This window comes from Lepidochelys olivacea (genome assembly GCF_965140295.1).
Source record: "Lepidochelys olivacea isolate rLepOli2 genome assembly, chromosome: 1".
Taxonomy (NCBI): Eukaryota; Metazoa; Chordata; order Testudines; family Cheloniidae; genus Lepidochelys; species Lepidochelys olivacea.
In genome coordinates, this window is record NC_140411.1 from 164,047,386 (window position 1) to 164,066,574 (window position 19,189).

Sequence of the window (19,189 nt, forward strand, 5' to 3'; positions counted from 1 at the left end):
TCAACACTGACATTTACTATCATCATTGGGAACCTGGAAGTGGTGGGTGAAAGTGCTACAAAAATGCAGCACAGCAAATTACATTTTTAAAAAGGGCTTTAAAAGGAAGTTGATAGTGTTACATGAAATACAGTAACACAGCTGTTTTATTCCTTTGACTTGCAGATGGTGTGGGTTTTGGGGGAGGGGATAGTGACACAGGTGCCCTTTTCCCCAGCCCAGTAGTCTTAACCTCAGGCTAATAGATGTTGAGTAAGTTTTTTCAAGACCAGAATGTGCCAACTTCCCAGCATTTTTTGTAAACCAGTGGGCACGAAATGGATTGGGGGGGGGTTTTATTAGTTCCATTTTGCACGTGTTTGTTTAGATTTCCTTCACCTGTTTGTTCTTAACTGACTTCTGTTAAATTGTAAGCCACTTTACAAAACATGGGGTGTAAAAGTAGCCTTATTGAGTTGTACCCATTACAGTTGAAACTCTTTTGATGTGAACTGAAAAAACTGATTTTGGGTGTAGGAATGCCTTTAAATAGGGATTAAGGTTGAATTTAGAGGGTTACATACAAGGTAGACATCTGTATTAGAGCACTAAAGAGGAGATGTGTATCTGGAGAGTACAGTTGGCACTTTTTACATGGTGAATTATAACTGTTTCAGTGAGGTTTAGTTTAAAAACTAAAACATTTAAGGAAATGGGTAAGTCTGTTTTTTCTCACTGAGTTCCATAAGAATAGAAATATTTGCCTGGGTTATTTTATATCATCATTTCTCAAATGTTGCCACATGTGGCCGTCAGGGGCTTTTCTTGCGGCCACAGCTTCCTGGGCAGTGACTGGGGGTTGGGAAGGGAGAAAGCAATGGCTCCTCCTTCAGGGTCACCAGCAGGCATTAGGCCCTGCCCCCCTCTGGAGCCACAAACGTCGTAGAAGGAGGCAGCTAGTGAGTTCCCCATCTTCCTGGGTGTGGTGAGGCTAAGGCTTCGGGCTTCAGCCCTGGAGTGGCAGGCAGCAGGCTCCGGTCATGGGGCTTCAAGCTCTGGCCCTGGATTCTGGCTGCAGATGCTGACCTTTGGCTTATCACCCCCCATGTTGTCCCTGGCCCCCGCTGTCTCCCTCCTCTCCTCCCCATCCAGGACTTAATTTGTGTGGTCTTTAGATGTTGCTTGTAATTATTAGAATTAGGAGCACTGGCTGTTGGGAGTCTGAAAGGACAGAAAACAGGAGGGATGGGGGAGGAGTTGAGAGGCTGGGAGAAAGCTACAGAGCGTGCAGCAGCAGCTTGGTAAAGAGGTTTCCACTTTGAAAATGAAGTCCTGTTGAAGCTTGTTAGTACTTTGCCTGGTTGATACAACAGTTTGTCGCCTGGTTGATACAACAGTTTGTCTCCTGGCTTGCCAGGGCTCAGTAAGTCTGCTGTTAAAAGTGATATTAACACACGTACAAATATTACTTTTTGCTACAGCAGACTTATTAGCTAGCAAGTTTTATTTTTAAAAAAGCAACCAAAATAGCAAAAGAAACAACAACAAAAAAGACAAGAATGTGCAAAGCACTTTATTTGTGTTTCTATTCTGTTTAGGTCCAGTAAAGAATAGAGACAACTGTACATTATTTTTTATCATTGAGTCTGCGAAAAAACCTACATAAATAAATATCAATAATTTGGATGTGTATAAGTGCAAATTTATCTGTTTTTCCTAAAGTTAATTAGGTATTGTAGGAAAAATTGTGAGAGCAGCCACCAGCAAGAGTTGGTGGCCACACTCTGAGGCCACAATAAAATTTGTTGTGAGAACCTCTCAGGGTGGATAAAAATCAATTATTTAAAAAAAAAAATTGGATTTTTTTGGAAAGGTTTTTTCTCAAAAAGCATTTTATTTAAAGTTAGTTTTAATTAAGATACATTATAGCTCAAAGATATCTCAGAGACTGTTGAAGTGATACTCTCACTTTTAACAGCAGAAGCTTCTTAACAGCTTCTTTAACAGCAGTAGCTGGCGATTGGGGGAAGTCCCGGATGACTGGAAAAAGGGTAATGTAGTGCCTATCTTTAAAAAAGGGAAGAAGGAGGATCCTGGGAACTACAGGCCAGTCAGCCTCACCTCAGTCCCTGGAAAAATCATGGAGCAGGTCCTCAAGGAATCAATTCTGAAGCACTAAGAGGAGAGGAAAGTGATCAGGAACAGTCAGCATAGATTCACCAAGGGCAAGTCATGCCTGACTAATCTAATTGCCTTCTATGACGAGATAACTGGCTCTGTGGATGAAGGGAAAGCGGTGGACGTGTTGTTCCTTGACTTTAGCAAAACTTTTGACACCGTCTCCCACAGTATTCTTGCCAGCAAGTTGGAGAAGTATGGGCTGGATGAATGGACTATAAGGTGGATAGGAAGCTGGCTAGATTGTTGGGCTCAACGGGTAGTGAACAATGGCTCCATGCCTAGTTGGCAGCCGGTATCAAGTGGAGTGCCCCAGGGGTCGGTTCTGGGGCCGGTTTTGTTCAATATCTTCATAAATGATCTTGGAGGATGGTGTGGATTGCACCCTCAGCAAGTTTGCAGATGACACTAAACTGGGAGGAGAGGTAGATACGCTGGAGGGTAGGGATAAGATACAGAGGGCCCTAGACAAATTGGAGGATTGGGCCAAAAGAAATCTGATGAGGTTCAACAAGGACAAGTGCAGAGTCTTGCACTTAGGACGGAAGAATCCAATGCACTGCTACAGACTAGGGACCGAATGGCTAGGCAGCAGTTCTGCAGAAAAGGACCTAGGAGTTACAGTGGACGAGAAGCTGGATATGAGTCCAACAGCGTGCCTTTGTTGCCAAGAAGGCCAATGGCATTTTGGGATGTATAAGTAGGGGCATTGCCAGCAGAACAAGGGACGTGATCGTCCCCCTCTATTCGACACTGGGGAGGCCTCATCTGGAATACCGTGTCCAGTTTTGGGCCCCACACTACAAGAAGGATGTGGAAAAACTGGAAAACGTCCAGCGGAGGGCAACAAAAATGATTAGGGGACTGGAACACATGAGTTATGAGGAGAGGCTGAGGGAACGGGGGATGTTTAGTCTACGGAAGAGAAGAATGGGTGGGGGGGGGATTTGATAGCTGCTTTCATCTACCTGAAAGGGGGTTCCAAAGAGGATGGGTCTAGACTATTCTCAGTGATCGCAGATGATAGAACAAGGAGTAATGGTCTCAAGTTGCAGTGGGGGAGATTTAGGTTGGATATTAGAAAAAACTTTTTCACTAGGAGGGTGGTGAAACACTGGAATGCGTTACCTAGGGAGGTGGTGGAATCTCCTTCCTTAGAAGTTTTTAAGGTCAGGCTTGACAAAGCCCTAGCTGGGATGATTTAATTGGGGATCGGTCCTGCTTTGAGCAGGGGGTTGGACTAGATGACCTCTAGAGGTCCCTTCCAACCCTGGTATTCTATGATTCTTTGATTCTTCTGCCGGTGTAGAAAGAATATTTTCTTCCTTTGGGCTAATTCATTCCAAATTGAGAAATCATTTGGGACCTGAAAAAGCAGGAAAGCTTATTTTTCTTTTCCAGATTATGAACAAACAGGAAAATAAAGGTGAAGATGACTGAGTTAGCTGCAGAAGCCAATATTTTAAGTTTCTCATGTTGACCTGGCTGACATAGTCGATTTAATTTTTGTTTGTTTTTTAAAAAAAATTTCATTAACTATTTTAGTTAAAAACAATTTTAACAAAAACAAACCTGATTTAAAAAATCTTGAATGTTTAACTAAATTAAAAAATTCATATGCTTTTTTTAAAATATTATGTTTGCTATTGAAGAAAAAAATACAGAATACATAACGTTGTTGTTTTTGTTAAATAAAACAATTTAAATGTCTGTCTGGTGGTGATGTCCTCCCAACACAGCCTGGCAAGAAAATGCTCCAAATATTAATGATAGTTCACCTCCCAATGACTTCATAAATATCTGCTTCAATTACCTTTGGTAAATGAAATAACCAAACAATCATTCATTTTCTGATATAGCTGTAAAACTAATCTGAAAAGTTTTCAAAATAAATCACTGTTTAAAAATGTATAGTGTGTACCTTCTAAAAATGAAACCTACATCTATTTCTTAGTTGTGAAGAATATGTATTAAGGTTATAACAACCAACAAGAATACATTTTTATGTAGAAACCCGTGATTAAATAGTCTTCCTGACTAGTAATTTAAATCATGATTTAAATCAATTTAATTTAAATCAAATCCACCCTGGAACCTCTGTTTTATATAATGTATAAACTGTGTTTATAAAGCTTATAAATTATCCACAAATGCATCACATTTCATCTTATTGATTTTCTGACTCATGCGTAACTAGTTGCCTGGCAACTGTATTGTTTTGACTGTAGCACAGGTAATCTAGTTATTTACAATGAGGCAAGTATGCATATGTGATATGAGACCAGTTTCAGAAATCTGTTCAGTCTAAGGTCAATACCTGTGTTTTCTGGGAAATGAGCATTTCAGCATGAGAGAGAGACCATGTTGAAAGATACAGTGAAGCAAATATCAAATTAGAAGCAGATATGCTCTCTGAAAAAGAAACAGAAAGCATTAGTTGTGAAATCAAGACATTGACTTGCCACTTAGGTCCTTTGGAAAGGCTTATGGCATACCATAGCTATATGGTATAGGTAGTTCATGAAGTGGATACCTGGCTTTGCTTACCATGAAGCAGCAGCTAACATGATTTATTATATGCATATAATTGAGGCATCTGGTAGTTCAACAGTTAGGAATTTATGCCATATTTGAAGTCTATGTTAGAACACAAACCTAACTTCCTGTTTTTTCTCCAAATATAGGTGGCCAGTCGATGTGAAATTTCTATTCATTTTTGTGACGTTTGAACCTTGTGTCGTTTTTTGTTTGCTTTCTCCTCATAAATTTTTATTAGGTAGCTGTATGTGTGTGTTTCTGTCTGAAATTTTGCCTTGACAGTCCTACATTCCTTTGACAATGGATATTGTTTTTAAAAATTGTCTATAGCTTCATACAACTTGGTAGAAGGAGTGGCTCCCAACTATATCTGGTTCCAACAGGTACTTTAAAAAAATCTGTTTTAGGAGCTTTTAAAGCCATTATAACTTGAAGTTTGTATGTGCTGTTGCATAAGTCTCATTGGTTCATGGGGCCCACATAAAACTTTCACATAAAGTGCATATAAAACTTCGTTGCTCAGAAGCTATAATTTTCTATCATTTTATCCTACAACAGAAAAGGGTTCACATGCAGCTGCATTTCTGTCCTTCTTGTGTGTCTCCCTTTCTTCCTTGTTCAGTCCCAACATCCTATAGGCACTGAAAAGAAACCTAGGAAATTAATACACAGAAAACTCCATTATGAAGAAATTAGAGTTGCTGCACATACAGCAGACCTGACACAAAGTCTCAAAAGTGTGGAAATGAAAAGTTAAACCACCTTTTATTCCTCTTGCCGCACACTCACAATTACCACTGCAATCTTAACTCTGCTCCTTTTTCCCCCCGGGGATGTCAGCCTTCCATCTCCCCCTTTAACTACCTGTCTGTACACAATCATAATGGTAAGGTGTGTGCTTATGAGTGAAGAGGTTGAGAGTACTCTTAGGTGGCTCAACTGTCCATTTCTAAGCTTTCGTGATTTGTGTCAGCTATGTTACCCTAACTACTTCCCCCAAAGTTTTTTTTATATAGTAATATATACTGTTATCAAATATTCAATTATTTATGAGTCTCTTTATCACTGTGTTATCATTTTAGGTTGTTTCATCAATCTGTTACTACATCCTTAAACTGACTTTTTAAAAGGTAACATTTTGAAAGGATATTCATTAGTTATCCAGAAAAATCAGGTGTTTGAAATTTGTTGAATGGTTTATCATTACCTTCATACTTCTGATTACTATTTTGTACAGTATTAACCTATAAAACAACACACATTTTTAATTGTATTAATAATTTTGATGGGGGGGTTAATTCTTGTAGTTGGCTGGCTCAGAGAGTCTGGAACTGTGAAGAACTGGTTAGGATTCTTGTCATAAGTTTATACGGTGGAATTGTTGAACTTCCCATCTTTTCCCTCCTATAAACTTTATTTTAAGCAAGAAGAGGGAAAGGAGACTTTACTTTTGAGAATGTAAATATCAAATGTGATTTTTTTTTTGTGTGTGTGTAGGAGCAGAATTTAATATTGCCTTCAATTTAAATTCTTTCTGCCTAATCTGCTACCTTGTTGGGAGATGTTCTACCAACTTTCGGATGAGTTGGTATCTGTGTAAAGATATCGTCTACCTGTATGTTTAACAGAGCATTTAACAAGGTGTGTGCCAAGTGTCTGCTTCCAAATTAGGAGGTAAATAGAATTTTGGTTTGATGGCATGTGCAAGTAGCGGTAGCTGTTTGTGTCCAAATGTGTTAATTGGAGAAAATATGTGTGCGTGTGTGTGTGTGTGTATATATATATATATATATATATATATATATATATATATATAATATGCAACTGCTGTTTATTGCATATGTGCTCATTTAACATGTAGATCTGCAAGTACATGTTTTGGAGTCCTTCCATCATGAACTGCAGTTCAATGTAAGTGTTTGCAAGGAATTTTAAGTAGTATCTTAAGTTGTCCCACAATTTCATGATTTACACAACACATCTGATCTGGTCCCAGAGGAATGTAAGTTCAGATATTTCAATAATAGAACCAATACCTTTCATTTAAATGGCCACCAGTGGCTGCTACGGAATGGTATACATCTCTGGAGATACGTTTGCCTTTTGACTATAGTCAGTAGGCCGAAAAAGTGGCTAAAGCTTATTGCTTCTCTTTACAAAACTTCCAAAAGATTGTGTTATATTTGAAAGCAAACGTTTCAATCCTGTTTTGCTCTATATATGTGACAAAATAAGCAACAGCACGTTACGAACAGTCAGCTCTATAATTTAAGAGGTTTGTGTGCGTGGATGAGAAGATAAATTAGAACAGTTGTGACTTTAGAATTGCTGCATGTAGTTTTAAACAGTGAGCCTGGTTTTAAAAAATAACCTAGAAATTATGAAAAAATACCTTGAATACACTCTCTTCAAATAGGTAGAAAGTGTATGACAGTGTGGTGCTCCCTGGGGGTACCCAGGGTTGTGAGGCACTTCACCACTACCTAATCTTAGCATGAAGTAGTCTTGTCTGTGCTTGATGTGGATCAACTCCCTGAAACCACTAGTCTCTGGGAGCACAAGTGCTACTTTCCAGGCCTCGCTCCACCTGTAACGCTAGGGATAGATATAAACCAATCCCCTGAGCCTTCCAGCCATTTCCTATAGTGTCTAGCCCTGTATCCACTGAACACTCACAGCATTACCAGGCTTGCTCTTCCCAAAGGAACAGTACACACCAGCTTGTAAGATTCAGTGCAAGATCTGCACTTTGCTTAATACTGCAGCATTTAGATATATTTACAGTGAAAACAAGAATAGAGATTTAAGTGATAGTGGGTAAGAGTACTCAAAACAAATGGTTACATATATAACAGAATCCTAAGATGCTTTCTACAGACTCGACTTAACTAACAGGTTAACCTTCTGTCTAAAGAAACTTATCTCAGCCAAAGTCCTCTGGCCTGGTTGAGACCCCATTTTCATGCAGTAAACTAGCTGTCCATTTACTTTTTCGGTGAAACGTGATAGGATGTCATCATTGTCTCCCAAAAATAGTAGAGCAAACCTTTTGAAGAGCACCAAAAGATAGGATTCCCCCCACGCTCACACTGGTTTCTTTTCTTCCTGTTAGTTTCTTTGTTTGAAGTACACAAAATATTTCATGTGTATTCAGTTTAGACTGGTGAGTGGTGACCCACTGTGAACTATATAATACTTAATTTACATCTAAACAGCCAGATAGATAAACATTTCTTGCCTGACAGAACCTGTTTTTCACCTTTGCTGGTGACCCAGTCCCTAAACACAGACTTTACCAACATATTTTCAGTATATTTGCATAACTCCTTACATACTATCTGTACATACATTTCGTGATATTGATGATCAGAGTGACACAGGCTTTTATTGAAGACCTCACGTGATACTCTTTGAGTTTGAATATAAATGCTAGACTCAAGAGATTTCTGTAACCCCTATGCACCTCCTTGTCTCGGCATTAGGAGGTTCTTGAGGGTCACATACATATTCTGTGGAGTACATGGAGTAATATGCTGTTGCAGCTGTGTAAATTCAAGGATTCTTTTTTGTAAAGATTGAGATGCTATGAAAAGTGTGCAGGGATTTATGGCAACTAATATCAGTCACTTTGAGTAGCTAGCTAGAAATGTAATTGTACTGTAAGTATGTTAAGAATTTAAGGTCTAACCCTATACACCCTTGCTCAGTGTGAGTTGGAAATATTTTTTCTGAGTTGTGATTTTGATATTTATATTAAGGTGAATATTTTCCTTGGATTTTGTGATAAATGGAAGGGGTGGGGGGTAGTTCCCTTTTATGGACATCCAGCCAGCCAGTTAGCTATAAAATCCCTCTTAGTAGCTGTTCTCTACTTTCTTTACCTGTAAAGGGTTAAAAAGTCTCCCTGCTCTGCACAGGTAAAAGGAAGGGAGTGGGCACCTGACCAAAAGCCAATGGGAAGGCTAGAACTTTTTAAAATTGAGAAAAAACTTCCCCTTTGTCTGTCCGTCTGTTCTCGGGGAGAAGCAGACAGGAAGCAACTATGCTGTAAGAAGCTTGGGGCTAGGTATGAAAAAATCATCAGTATCATACCTAGAAAGAACTCATTTGAAATCTCAGATATGTAAGTAGATCAGGAAATGTCTAGGAAGACACTGTTAGGTTTATCTCTTTTTATTTCTTTATGGCTTGTGGATTCCTCTGTGCTAACCCCAGGTGCTTTTGTTTTGCTGGTAACCTTTAAGCTGGACCTCAAGAAAACTATTTTTGATGCTTAATCCTTATAAGTGGCTTTTTAAATCTAGCAGCAGCCTGAGTTTCCAGATGTATTTTCTTTCTTTTTGTTTTTAATAAAATGAACCTTTTTTAAGAACTGTCCTAAGAGGTTTGTGCACATGTTGTTTAACTAGCTGGTGGCAACAGCTGAATTCCTTTGTTTTTCTTTCTCAGGCCTTCCATGGAGGGGTGGGGGTGAAAGGAATCGAGGGTACCCCACAGGAAGGAATTCCCAAGTGTGCTTTCCTGGGTTCTCAAAGGGGTTTTGCATTTAGGTGGTAGCAGCATCTTCCCATCCAAGGTCATACAAAAGTTGTAACCTTGGGAGGTTAATACAAGCCTGGAGTGGCCAGTATTAATTTTTAGCATCCTTGCAGGCCCCCACCTTCTGCACTCAAAGTGCCAGAGTGGGGAATCAGCCTTGACAGATGTCTAGAATGCGATCTAAAATTACATCTGTTTGTAAGAAATTAAAGCTAAGTATTAGTAACAGATAATAGGTTACTACATGTAACCCATGGTAATGGCATATAAAGACTTTATCAGCAGGAGTTTGGGAGTACTACATATTACTTTAAGTGAAGTCATAAGTGCATCACAAAGATCAGCCCGAAGAAGCACTGCTAAAAACTTTTATGCCACTTCCTCATTATTTGTGTATATGCAAAAGCTAAGCATTTGAGAGAGTTTGAAAAACATTATGGGAACTGTTTTTGTATTCTTCCATCTGTAAAGTCAGGTGCCTTCGTTGTCTTGAAGCTCAGTGGGCAGAGTTTAGAGGAGCTACAAAAATCTAAAAATGACAAAGTAGCATTTCTGGACCTAAACATGTCACTATTTAAAGCCTCTGATATTTAAATGCATCTGATGAAGTGAGCTGTAGCTCACGAAAGCTTATGCTCTAATAAATTGGTTAGTCTCTAAGGTGCCACAAGTACTCCTTTTCTTTTTGCGAATACAGACTAACACGGCTGTTACTCTGAAACCTATTTAAAGCCTGTTGTCTCAGGACCTTTTGTGGCTAGAAGCTAGTGCTGAGTCCCATTGGGGAAACAAATTTTCCTTACTGCATAGAATAAACTCAAATTTTTCTTGCAGTATAGGATTTCAAGATAATGGACTTCAAAATCATGACTTTAATATAGAAAAAGCTGTAGCTTGCACAGGAAAGAATGGTCCATCCTGAGATTTGAGCAGATGTAAATTTTGGGGAAGAAATTCCATAGCTTGAGCGTGGAAACGGATCCACTATTATTTTTTTAAATAGACGGTGGTATTTGGAATGTTAGATTAATTCCTTGGGAGAAGAATTAGTGGGAAGTAAGCATGTGTCATAGCCAGACATGTATTAATTGTCCTGCAGTTAAGACTCTGGACTGGGTCTCAGGCCAATCGGAGTTCAGCTTTAGCTCAGAAAGGTGCTGTGAAGATAACTTAATAAATGTTTGAGGCACTGAAATACTGCCGTAATGGGGTTTGCAAAGGTACCTAGAGATTGATATCTGTCACCTCTATACATACCTAGTTATGACAGATCTGTGTGCTTTTAAACTTGCTAACTTTGCAAGCGCTTTCCGTTTAGAAAAGATCGGAGCAAGAAAAACAAATACTTAAGCATTTTTGTTAGTAAATAGCGTGTGATTTTTCTCAGTGTTAATTCTTCTGTCTCAGGATGGATAGCATGACAGGAGAGTTTGCTGGGACTGAACAAGTAAGTAGGCTTAGTTTTGAATCTGCTCATTTGTATAAATTGGGTTATTATGCTCATTATTTAATGTCTTGGAGTCATTTGTCCACAAGTTTCAGATCTGTACCTCCTCCTTTCCCTGGTGCACCAGAAATGTGTTATGTATAGAGGATTTGAACACTTGGAAAATTGCTTACAAGTTACCATTTTCTTTAATCAGTTCATCAGTAGCTTTTACTTCCTTTCCTGCCTTCGCTTCAGTATGTTGCCGACTGGTTTACCTGTGATATAGCTACTTCTATTTTATCTTCTGTTCCTAGCTGATTAATAGATATCTAGTCCAGTTTAGATTCATATTTAATAAAATGAGTGGAGAAAAATACAGCAAAAAGACTGTTTTTTGTGTGTGTAGGTGACTGACTTTTTGCTCCTTGTACTTGGCCTAGATTTGGAAAAGTCCCAGCATCTTCTTTTCTTTGGCTGTTTAATAATAGTAGGTGTTTTAAAGAGATGGGGAAACATTTCATATAAATTCCTCTACAATAGCATTAGAGAAATCCAGAAAGTTTTATTAATGTGGAGTTGCTGTTTCAGGATATCTCACAGGACCCATGTGGTCCCAATCACCCATCTCCTTAATTTTGTCTTCAGTATAATTTATTTCACATTTCTAAAGCTCTGTAACAAAAGGAAGAAAGCTTAGCATATAGGAGGCTCTGGGATGAGTGTGTGCTTATACTTTATACTACTTGTGTCCTGTTTGAAAAAGTTTTAATTCACAAATCTATATAAACAGCGTCATGAGCTGTGACAACAGAGCAGAATGGTAAGTGCCTTCTGTACACTGAGAATAGAATTCTCTTAATTAGGCAAATGCTTTTATAATGTCTTGCTGGCTTCTTTGTTAATCTGTTTTAGCTAATTCCTTAGTTCATAGAATCATAGAGTATCAGGGTTGGAAGAGACCTCAGGAGGTCGTCTAGTCCAATCCCCTGCTCAAAGTTACCCCCTCCAGTTACCCTGGCCAGTTCAAATAAGGCCTTACCCAGGTTGGATTTAGCAAGATTTAGGTCCAAACTTATCAGTAGTCACAACCTCTTCTTCCAGCCTTCTATTGAGGAATCGTTCACCATTATGGAAATGCTTTTTACTAAGTTGTTGCAACGTTCTCAGTAAAGTCTGTCATAACTCTGGGTCATATGACCTGTAGCACAGAAGCCTAAGTGGTTAGGGTGCCAAATCGCCCACTCAGTGTGGGAGTATCCATGTGTTTTAGATTGGTTCCATACTTGAGTGGGTGAGGCAAAGAATGTCTGCACAGAGTCATCAGCAGAGGCCAGGAAGCTGCAAAGGGGGTTGGGTTACAGGTCAAGGAAGTGACAAGCAGGCGCCAGACCAGGGCAGATCAGGCTGATCCTAGGGAGGGAAAGCCTAGAAAATGTAAGCTAGTTTTTCCGTACTCCTGTAGGAGTGACGCTTTTGATATAAACATTCTCAGAAGAAAGTGTGTGTGCATTAATGTGCAGTTGTGCATATTTCTCTCATTTTCCTCTACACAGGAAAATCATATTGCTTTTCTGAAGTGGCTTGGAAAAAAAGTAGATGTTGAAGGATTAATAAAATCCAGCAAAATGACCCTTAAGTTTGCCTCCTCTTACAAGCCGGAAATTGAGATAATGCCATCTCGCATACCAGTCGTCACTGTGGGAGGCTTCTCATCTGAACACTTCAGCCTGCAGACATATCAACAGAATCTGCAAACAAAGAAGCTTGGCAAGATTGTTCTGTTTGCTGAAGTCACATCAACAACAATGAATCTTCTTGATGGGTAAGGTGCTGGTGTAGACCATCTCAGATAAACATTTTGAATTGTGATTCACATATAATGAAATACACTAACCATACAATGTACAGAATGAAGTTGAAAACTTTTCTCTTTGACTTAGCTTTTGCTCAATAACCTCTATATACTGTGACAGGGTCAGGCCAGATGGCTACAGGAGAGTGATAGAAGACAGATATATTAGCCCCAGGTTAAGTAGGTCCCTTTTCACTGGGTAAGGTAACAGGGAAGGTTCCAGAACAATCAGGAACTTTCTGGAAACAATTAAGGCAGACAGGCTGATTAGAACACCTGCAGCCACTCAAGAAGCTTCCAGAATTAATTAAGACAGTCAGGCTAATCAGGGCACTTGGGTTTAAAAAGGAGCTCACTTGAGTTTGTGGCGTGCGTGCAAGGAGCTGGGAGCAAGAAGCGCAAGAGGCTGAGAGTGAGAAGGTGTACTACTGGAAGACTGAGAAGTACAAGCATTATCAGACATCAGGAGAAAGTCCTGTGGTGAGAATAAAGAAGGTGTTGGGAGGAGGCCATGGGGAAGTAGTCCAGGGAGTTGTAGCTGTCACACAGCTGTTAGAGGAGCCACTGTGGACAGCTGCAACCCACAGAGCCCTGGGCTGGAACCCGGAGTAGAGTACGGTCCTGGGTTCCCCCCATCCCCCCAACTCCCTATTTGATACCGGAGGAGTTGAACTGGACTGTGGGTTTCACCAGAAGGGAAGGTCTCTGGCCTGTTTCTCCGATCCACTAGGTGGATCAGCAGAGACTGCGTGGATTGTTCTTCTTCTTTCCCCATGCTGGCCAGTGATGAGGCTAACTGAGTGAACGGCAGATTTGAGCCATGAAAATGGCCAAACTGAGGGCTGCCATGAACCTCTGAGGCGAGCAAATCTGCCAATAAGCGCAGGACCCACCAAGGCAGAGGAGGAACTTTGTCACAATACACATGAGCTATTTCTCCTACTGACTGAGAAGTAAGAAGGAAAGAGACTGATTGTTTATTTGTAAATACTTAAGAACGCTCGATTCTGTGGTAATGGAAGCCTTACAAGTATTTAGATGTCTTTGAGAAGGAAAACTTATTGTACCAATTACTTTGTTGATAATAGGACTTCACTATTGTTTCTCCTGTAGCAAAACGTTAATTGTAATGTTTTGTGAAGGCATAAGCAGATATAGAAGACCCTCGGGATTTTTCTAAACCTAGTTGATAAAATGAAAAACAAGTTTTCTTATTTAAAAAGTAATTTATTTCTTTGTAATATTATATAATTTTTTACATTCTATTAATACCCTTTTAAGTTATATGAATATTTCACTGTCAAATTTTTTTTCCCCCCCAAACATTCATTAGAGTTTAAAAATACTTTTAAGCAACACATAAATGACTTTAGTAACACCTATGCAGGATGTCAGTTGAGGAAAATAGTTCATTGAGATTTAAAACAGGACTAGAAAAGTACATGAATAACACTAGACCCGATAGTTACTCTAGCTAGGCTACCATTTACAAGGACTAGAATTGTAATATTTCAGAGCACAAACTAATCAGATGGTTGAAGAAATACCTCCTCCCCACCCCCTCCATGTGGTGATGTGGCACAGTTGGCCAGATATGCAATCAGTTAAGTCATCTTAGCTGTGGTCACAGTTCATTAATTAATCAGCAAGAAGAGCTGTTGTTCTTCTGCTATAGAGACCAAACTGTAGGTCTTATATAAACTGAATTTAGAGTATATTTTCTTGGTAAGGGAATAGGTGGATTTGGTTTAAAAAAAAAAAAAACCACCGTATTTTAACAAGAATGAGTGTGTATTAGAATAATTTTATAGTAGTTCAAATTTTATGCTTAAATAGCTAGTTGACAGTGTTCATTAAATACTAGCAGTCTTTTCTGTGGAATTTAATAGTAATAGGTCAAGGGATATTTTTAACCCATGAATTTAATACATTTTTCCTGAAATATACTTTAATCTGATTCATAAATAGGATTTACAAAGTTTCTTAATTTATCCAGAAATCCACAATAAGCTAGAAAAACTCAGAAGCAAGTTTTGAAAATTTGAAAGCTTTAACGCTGTTCAGCTAAATTATTTTAATTAAACTATTTATTCTATTAAGTAATTTAATTTAATGAAACAATTCCTTATTAAGATGGAGACAAAACCTGTTAATTTTTCTTACTAAGTGTGAAAGATATTGCTATTGAATATGTTTTCCTTTTTTGTTTTTGGCATGCTGATTAAAAGTTAGCTTAAATCTTGGGAGAAAGAATAACTTTATTTTGGCCCCAGTTGTGCAACTGGGTCTGTTTGTGGAAGCCCATGCACCTGTGTGCATCCCCATGGACTTCATTGGCAATCCACAGAGACACAGGGTCCATTCTTCTGGATCTTATGCAGGATTTGGTTTTCAATTTTTAGTGTGGGATAGTACCTTTTGTTGTATAACTTTAAAAAACTCACTCCAGGTGAAATAGCAACTCCGACCTGTTAAGATGAAATCAGAATCATCATTGTGTCTGAAGAAACTAAAGACATGATACTTCAGTTAACAATTAGGGATTACATCATGGTAGGGGTCTACGGTAGACCACCAAATCAGGAAGAGAAGGTGGATGAGTCATTTCTAGAACAAATAACAGAAATATTCAAAACACAAGACATGGTACTAATGCAGGACTTGAAATACCCAGACAACTGCAAGATCGGAAAACACAAAATTTCCAGTAAATTCTTGGTCTGTGTTGGGCAAAATGGTTTGTTTCAGAAAGTGAAGGAAATAACCTGGCGGACAGCCATTGTAAACTTGATTCTGACCAACAGGGAGAATTGGTTGTGAATCTGAAGGTAGAAGGCAAGTTGTGTGAAAGTGATCATGAAGTGATAGATTTAATTATTGTAAAAAAAGGAAGGAGTGAAAGCAGCAGAATAAGGACAATTGGTTTCAAAAAAGCAGGCTTTAACAAATTCAGAGAATTGGTGGGTAAGGTGTAATGGGAAGATGGTGTAAGGGATAAAGGTATACAGGAGAGCTGGCGGTTTCTCATAGAGAAGGTATTGAAGGTGCAGCTGCAAGCTATCCTGATGTGAAGGAAATATAGGAAGAATAGAAAGAGGCCCTTGTGGCTTCATCAGGAGCTCTTTAATGACCTGAAAATGATTAAGGTTTACCTGAAAAGGATTAAGGTACAAAATGAGTTACACCTACCAAGATGTATAAAAGGCAGTAAGAAAGAGGTTCTTTAAATACATTAGGAGCAAGAGAAAGACAAAGGAATGTGTTGGTACTCTACTTAAGGAGAGGGAAGGAGAGCTAATAACTGGTGACCTCGAGAAGGCTGAGGTGTTTAATGCCTATTTTGCTTCAGTCTTCACTAAAAAGGTTAGTTGTGACCACATACTCAACACAATTAATATTAACAGCATTGGGAGGGGGAGAGGAATGCAAGCCAAAATAGGGAAAGAACAGATTAAAAAATATTTAAATAAGCTAGATTTATTCAAGTTGGCAGGGCCTGAAGGAATTCATCCTAGGGTACTGAAGGAACTAGCTGAAGCAATCTCTGAACTGTTATGAATTATCTTTGAGAACTCATGGAGGACAGGTGAGGCCCTTCTCATGGAGAAGGGCAAACATAGTACCTGTCTTTAAACATTGGAACAAAGAGGACCCAGAGAATTACAGCCTAACTTTGATACATAGAAAGATACTGGAGCAAATTATTATACAGTCAGTTTTTAAGGGCATAATCGGGTTATAAGAATATCCAAAATGAATTTGTAAAGAACAAATCTTACCAAACCAATCTAATTTCATTCTTTTACAAGATGACTGGCCTACTGGATAGGGGAGAAGTAATAGACCTGATATGTCTTGATATTAGAAAGGCTTTTGACACAGTCTCACATAACATTCTCATACATAAACTAGGGAAATGCAGTCTAGATGAAATTACTGTAATTTGGGTGCACAGCTTGTCAAAAGACCATACTGAAAGAGTTGTAATCAATGGTTGGATTTCAAACTGGGAGGGCATGTCTAGTGGGGTCCCACCTCAGTCAGTCCTGGGTCTAGTACTTTTCAGTATTTTCATTAATGACTTAATGAAGTGGAGAGGTTGCTTATATAATTTACAGATGACAGCAAGCTGGGAAGGGTTGAAGTACTTTGAAGGACAGGATTCAAAATGACCGTGACAAATTAGAAAATTAGTCTGAATTCAGAAAGATGAAATTCAATAAAGACAAATGCGAAGTACCTTGCCTAGGAAGGAAAAATCAAATGCACAACTACAAAATAGGGAATAACTGGTGGTAGTACTGCTGCTGAAAAGGATCTGAGGGATTAAAATGGGTCACAAATTGGATATGAGTCACATTGTTATATGATGCAGTGGTAGAAAAAGGCAAATATAATTCTGGGGTGTATTAAAAGGACTGTTGTGTGTAAGACACAGGAAGTAATTGTCCTGCTTTACTTGGCACTAGTGAGGCATCAGCTGGAGTACTGTATCCAATTCTGGGTACCACACTTTAGGAAAGATGTGGACAAATTGGAAAGAGTCCAGAGGAAAGAAGCAAAAGTGATAAAAGGTTTAGCAAACCTGCCCTATGACAAGAGGCTAAAAAAAAACTGGGCATGTTTAGTCTTGGGAAAAGAAGACTGAGGGGCGACCTGATAAGTCATCCAGTATGGTAAGTGCTGTTATAATGAGAACAGAGCTGGGCTTAATCTGCATCAAGGGACATTTAGGTTAGATATTTGGAAAAACTTTTTAACTGTAAGGGTAGTTAAGCTCTGGAATAGGCTTCCAAGGGAAGTTTTTAAGAACATCTGTCAGGTATGGTGTAGGTAGAGTCCTGCCTCAGTGCAGGGGTCTGGACATGATGACTTTTCGAGGTCCCTTCCAGTCCTATATTTCTGTGATTCTATACATATGCACTGACATCTGTTTCAGATGATGCAATGACAATAGGAGTATCTTCACTTTTGAATGTTAGGTGTTGTATTGCTCAAACTACAGTTGGGATTTCATTAGCTATCACGTTAAGTAGGATCAGCCCTGGTCAGTATTTAAGATCTTCAAGAAAAAGATCAAGGTGTTGCAGGAAGTGGTGGTGGCATTCCAATAAATGTAACTTTTCTTTCCGATTCCAAACTTAGGCCCTGATCCTGCAGACCCCTGGGGAACTTGAGTTTGTTAACCCACATTTGTCTTTGGTCATATCAGCTCAGCACGATGATGGAACTGAATGAAGTCTTTCCGCCACTTTCTGGTTTGTATCAGTGTCACACTGTCTGGAGTGGCTCACAACCATGAGTGCCTGCTTCAAGGCAGACTGTCAAAAACAGGTCAGACACCCCAAACTAGTGGTATGTTCTACAATTAGATTTCACCAATCCAATAACAAATGTGGACTCCTGGATCACTATAACCGTCTTAACCGTGGAGTCACAGACAGTCCCCTTAGACCAGGGGTGGGCAAACTTTTTGGCCCGGGGGTGCGAAATGGTATGGAGGGCTGGGTAGGGAAGGCTGTGCCTCCGCAGACAGCCTGATCCCCACCTCCTATCCGCCCCCTCCCACTTCCCACCCCTGACTGCCCCCCCTCAGAACCCTTGACCCATCCAACCTCTCGTGCTCCTTGTTCCCTGACTGCCGCCTCCCGGCACCTCACCCCCTATCCAACCCCCCCTGTTCCCTGTCCCCCGACTACCCCGACCCCTATCCACACCCCTGCCCCCTGACAGGCCCCCCTACCCATCCAAGCCCCTGCCCCACTCCTTGTCCCCTGACCGTCCCCTCCTGGGACCCCCGTTCCTAACTGCTCCCCCAGGACCCCTCCCCCTTTGCTCCCTGTTCCCCCCCCTTCCCGGGACCCCCTGACCCTCCCCGGGACCCCACCCCCTACCTAACCTCCCCCTGCTCCCTGTCTCCTGACTGCCCCCCCACCCCCGAACCTCTGCCCCATCCAACCACCCCCTGACTACTCCCTGGGACATCCTGCCCCGTATCCAACCTGCACTCGCCCCGCCCCCTTACCATGCCGCTCAGAGTGGCAGGACATGCTTATGGGAAAGCCTGGGAGGTGGGTAGGCGCAAGCTGTGCTGCTGCTGCAGGGGAGGAGAAGACGGGGGGGGGGGGGGGGAAGGGGCCGGGGGCTAGCGTCCCCTGGCTGGGAGCTCAGGGGCCAGGCAGGACAGTCTGGCTGGCCGTAATTTGCCCACCTCTGCCTTAGACTCTCAGTCTATCTTGTCACCCAGGCAAGCTGGACTTAATTATAAATGGTCATTTACACTGAAAACCACTAAATATTTAGGTTGCTTTCAGTCCAGTCACTTACCCCAGATCAATTGGCACCCTAAGTCTTACATTAAAGACATTGCCGGTAGCCAATCCTGTAATGAACTATTTAAAGGCATATTAACTTGGAAAAAGAAGTAAGTGTGTTATATATAGGTTAATGCAAGCAAACATATACACACAAATGAGTTTCAATCTATATCCTAAAAGTGACAGAGTTGTAGCTATCTGTCAATTCAAAATGTCTTTCCGGGGAGACCCAGGAGTAACTGCCAGGGATCTCTGCCTTAACTGCTCCGCTGTAGTGCTTTGGTGAAGACGCTGTACATCAATGGGAGAGAGCCCTCCCATTGGCATTGTTACTCCATCTCCATGAGAGGCCATAGT

At 40.2% G+C, this 19,189-nt stretch overlaps 1 protein-coding gene across 1 annotated transcript in view; it reads left to right on the forward strand.

Annotated features, from left to right (window-relative positions):
* The window catches only part of HLCS (holocarboxylase synthetase), a gene marked incomplete at its 5' end in the record, with an annotated part of 212,837 nt that overhangs the window by 57,273 nt on the left and 136,375 nt on the right, over nucleotides 1–19,189 (forward strand). Inside the window, one exon of the mRNA XM_084617047.1 lies at nucleotides 12,217–12,485. Within this exon, the coding sequence (XP_084473173.1) occupies nucleotides 12,217–12,485 (269 nt within the window). The remainder of the gene's footprint in view (nucleotides 1–12,216; nucleotides 12,486–19,189) is intronic.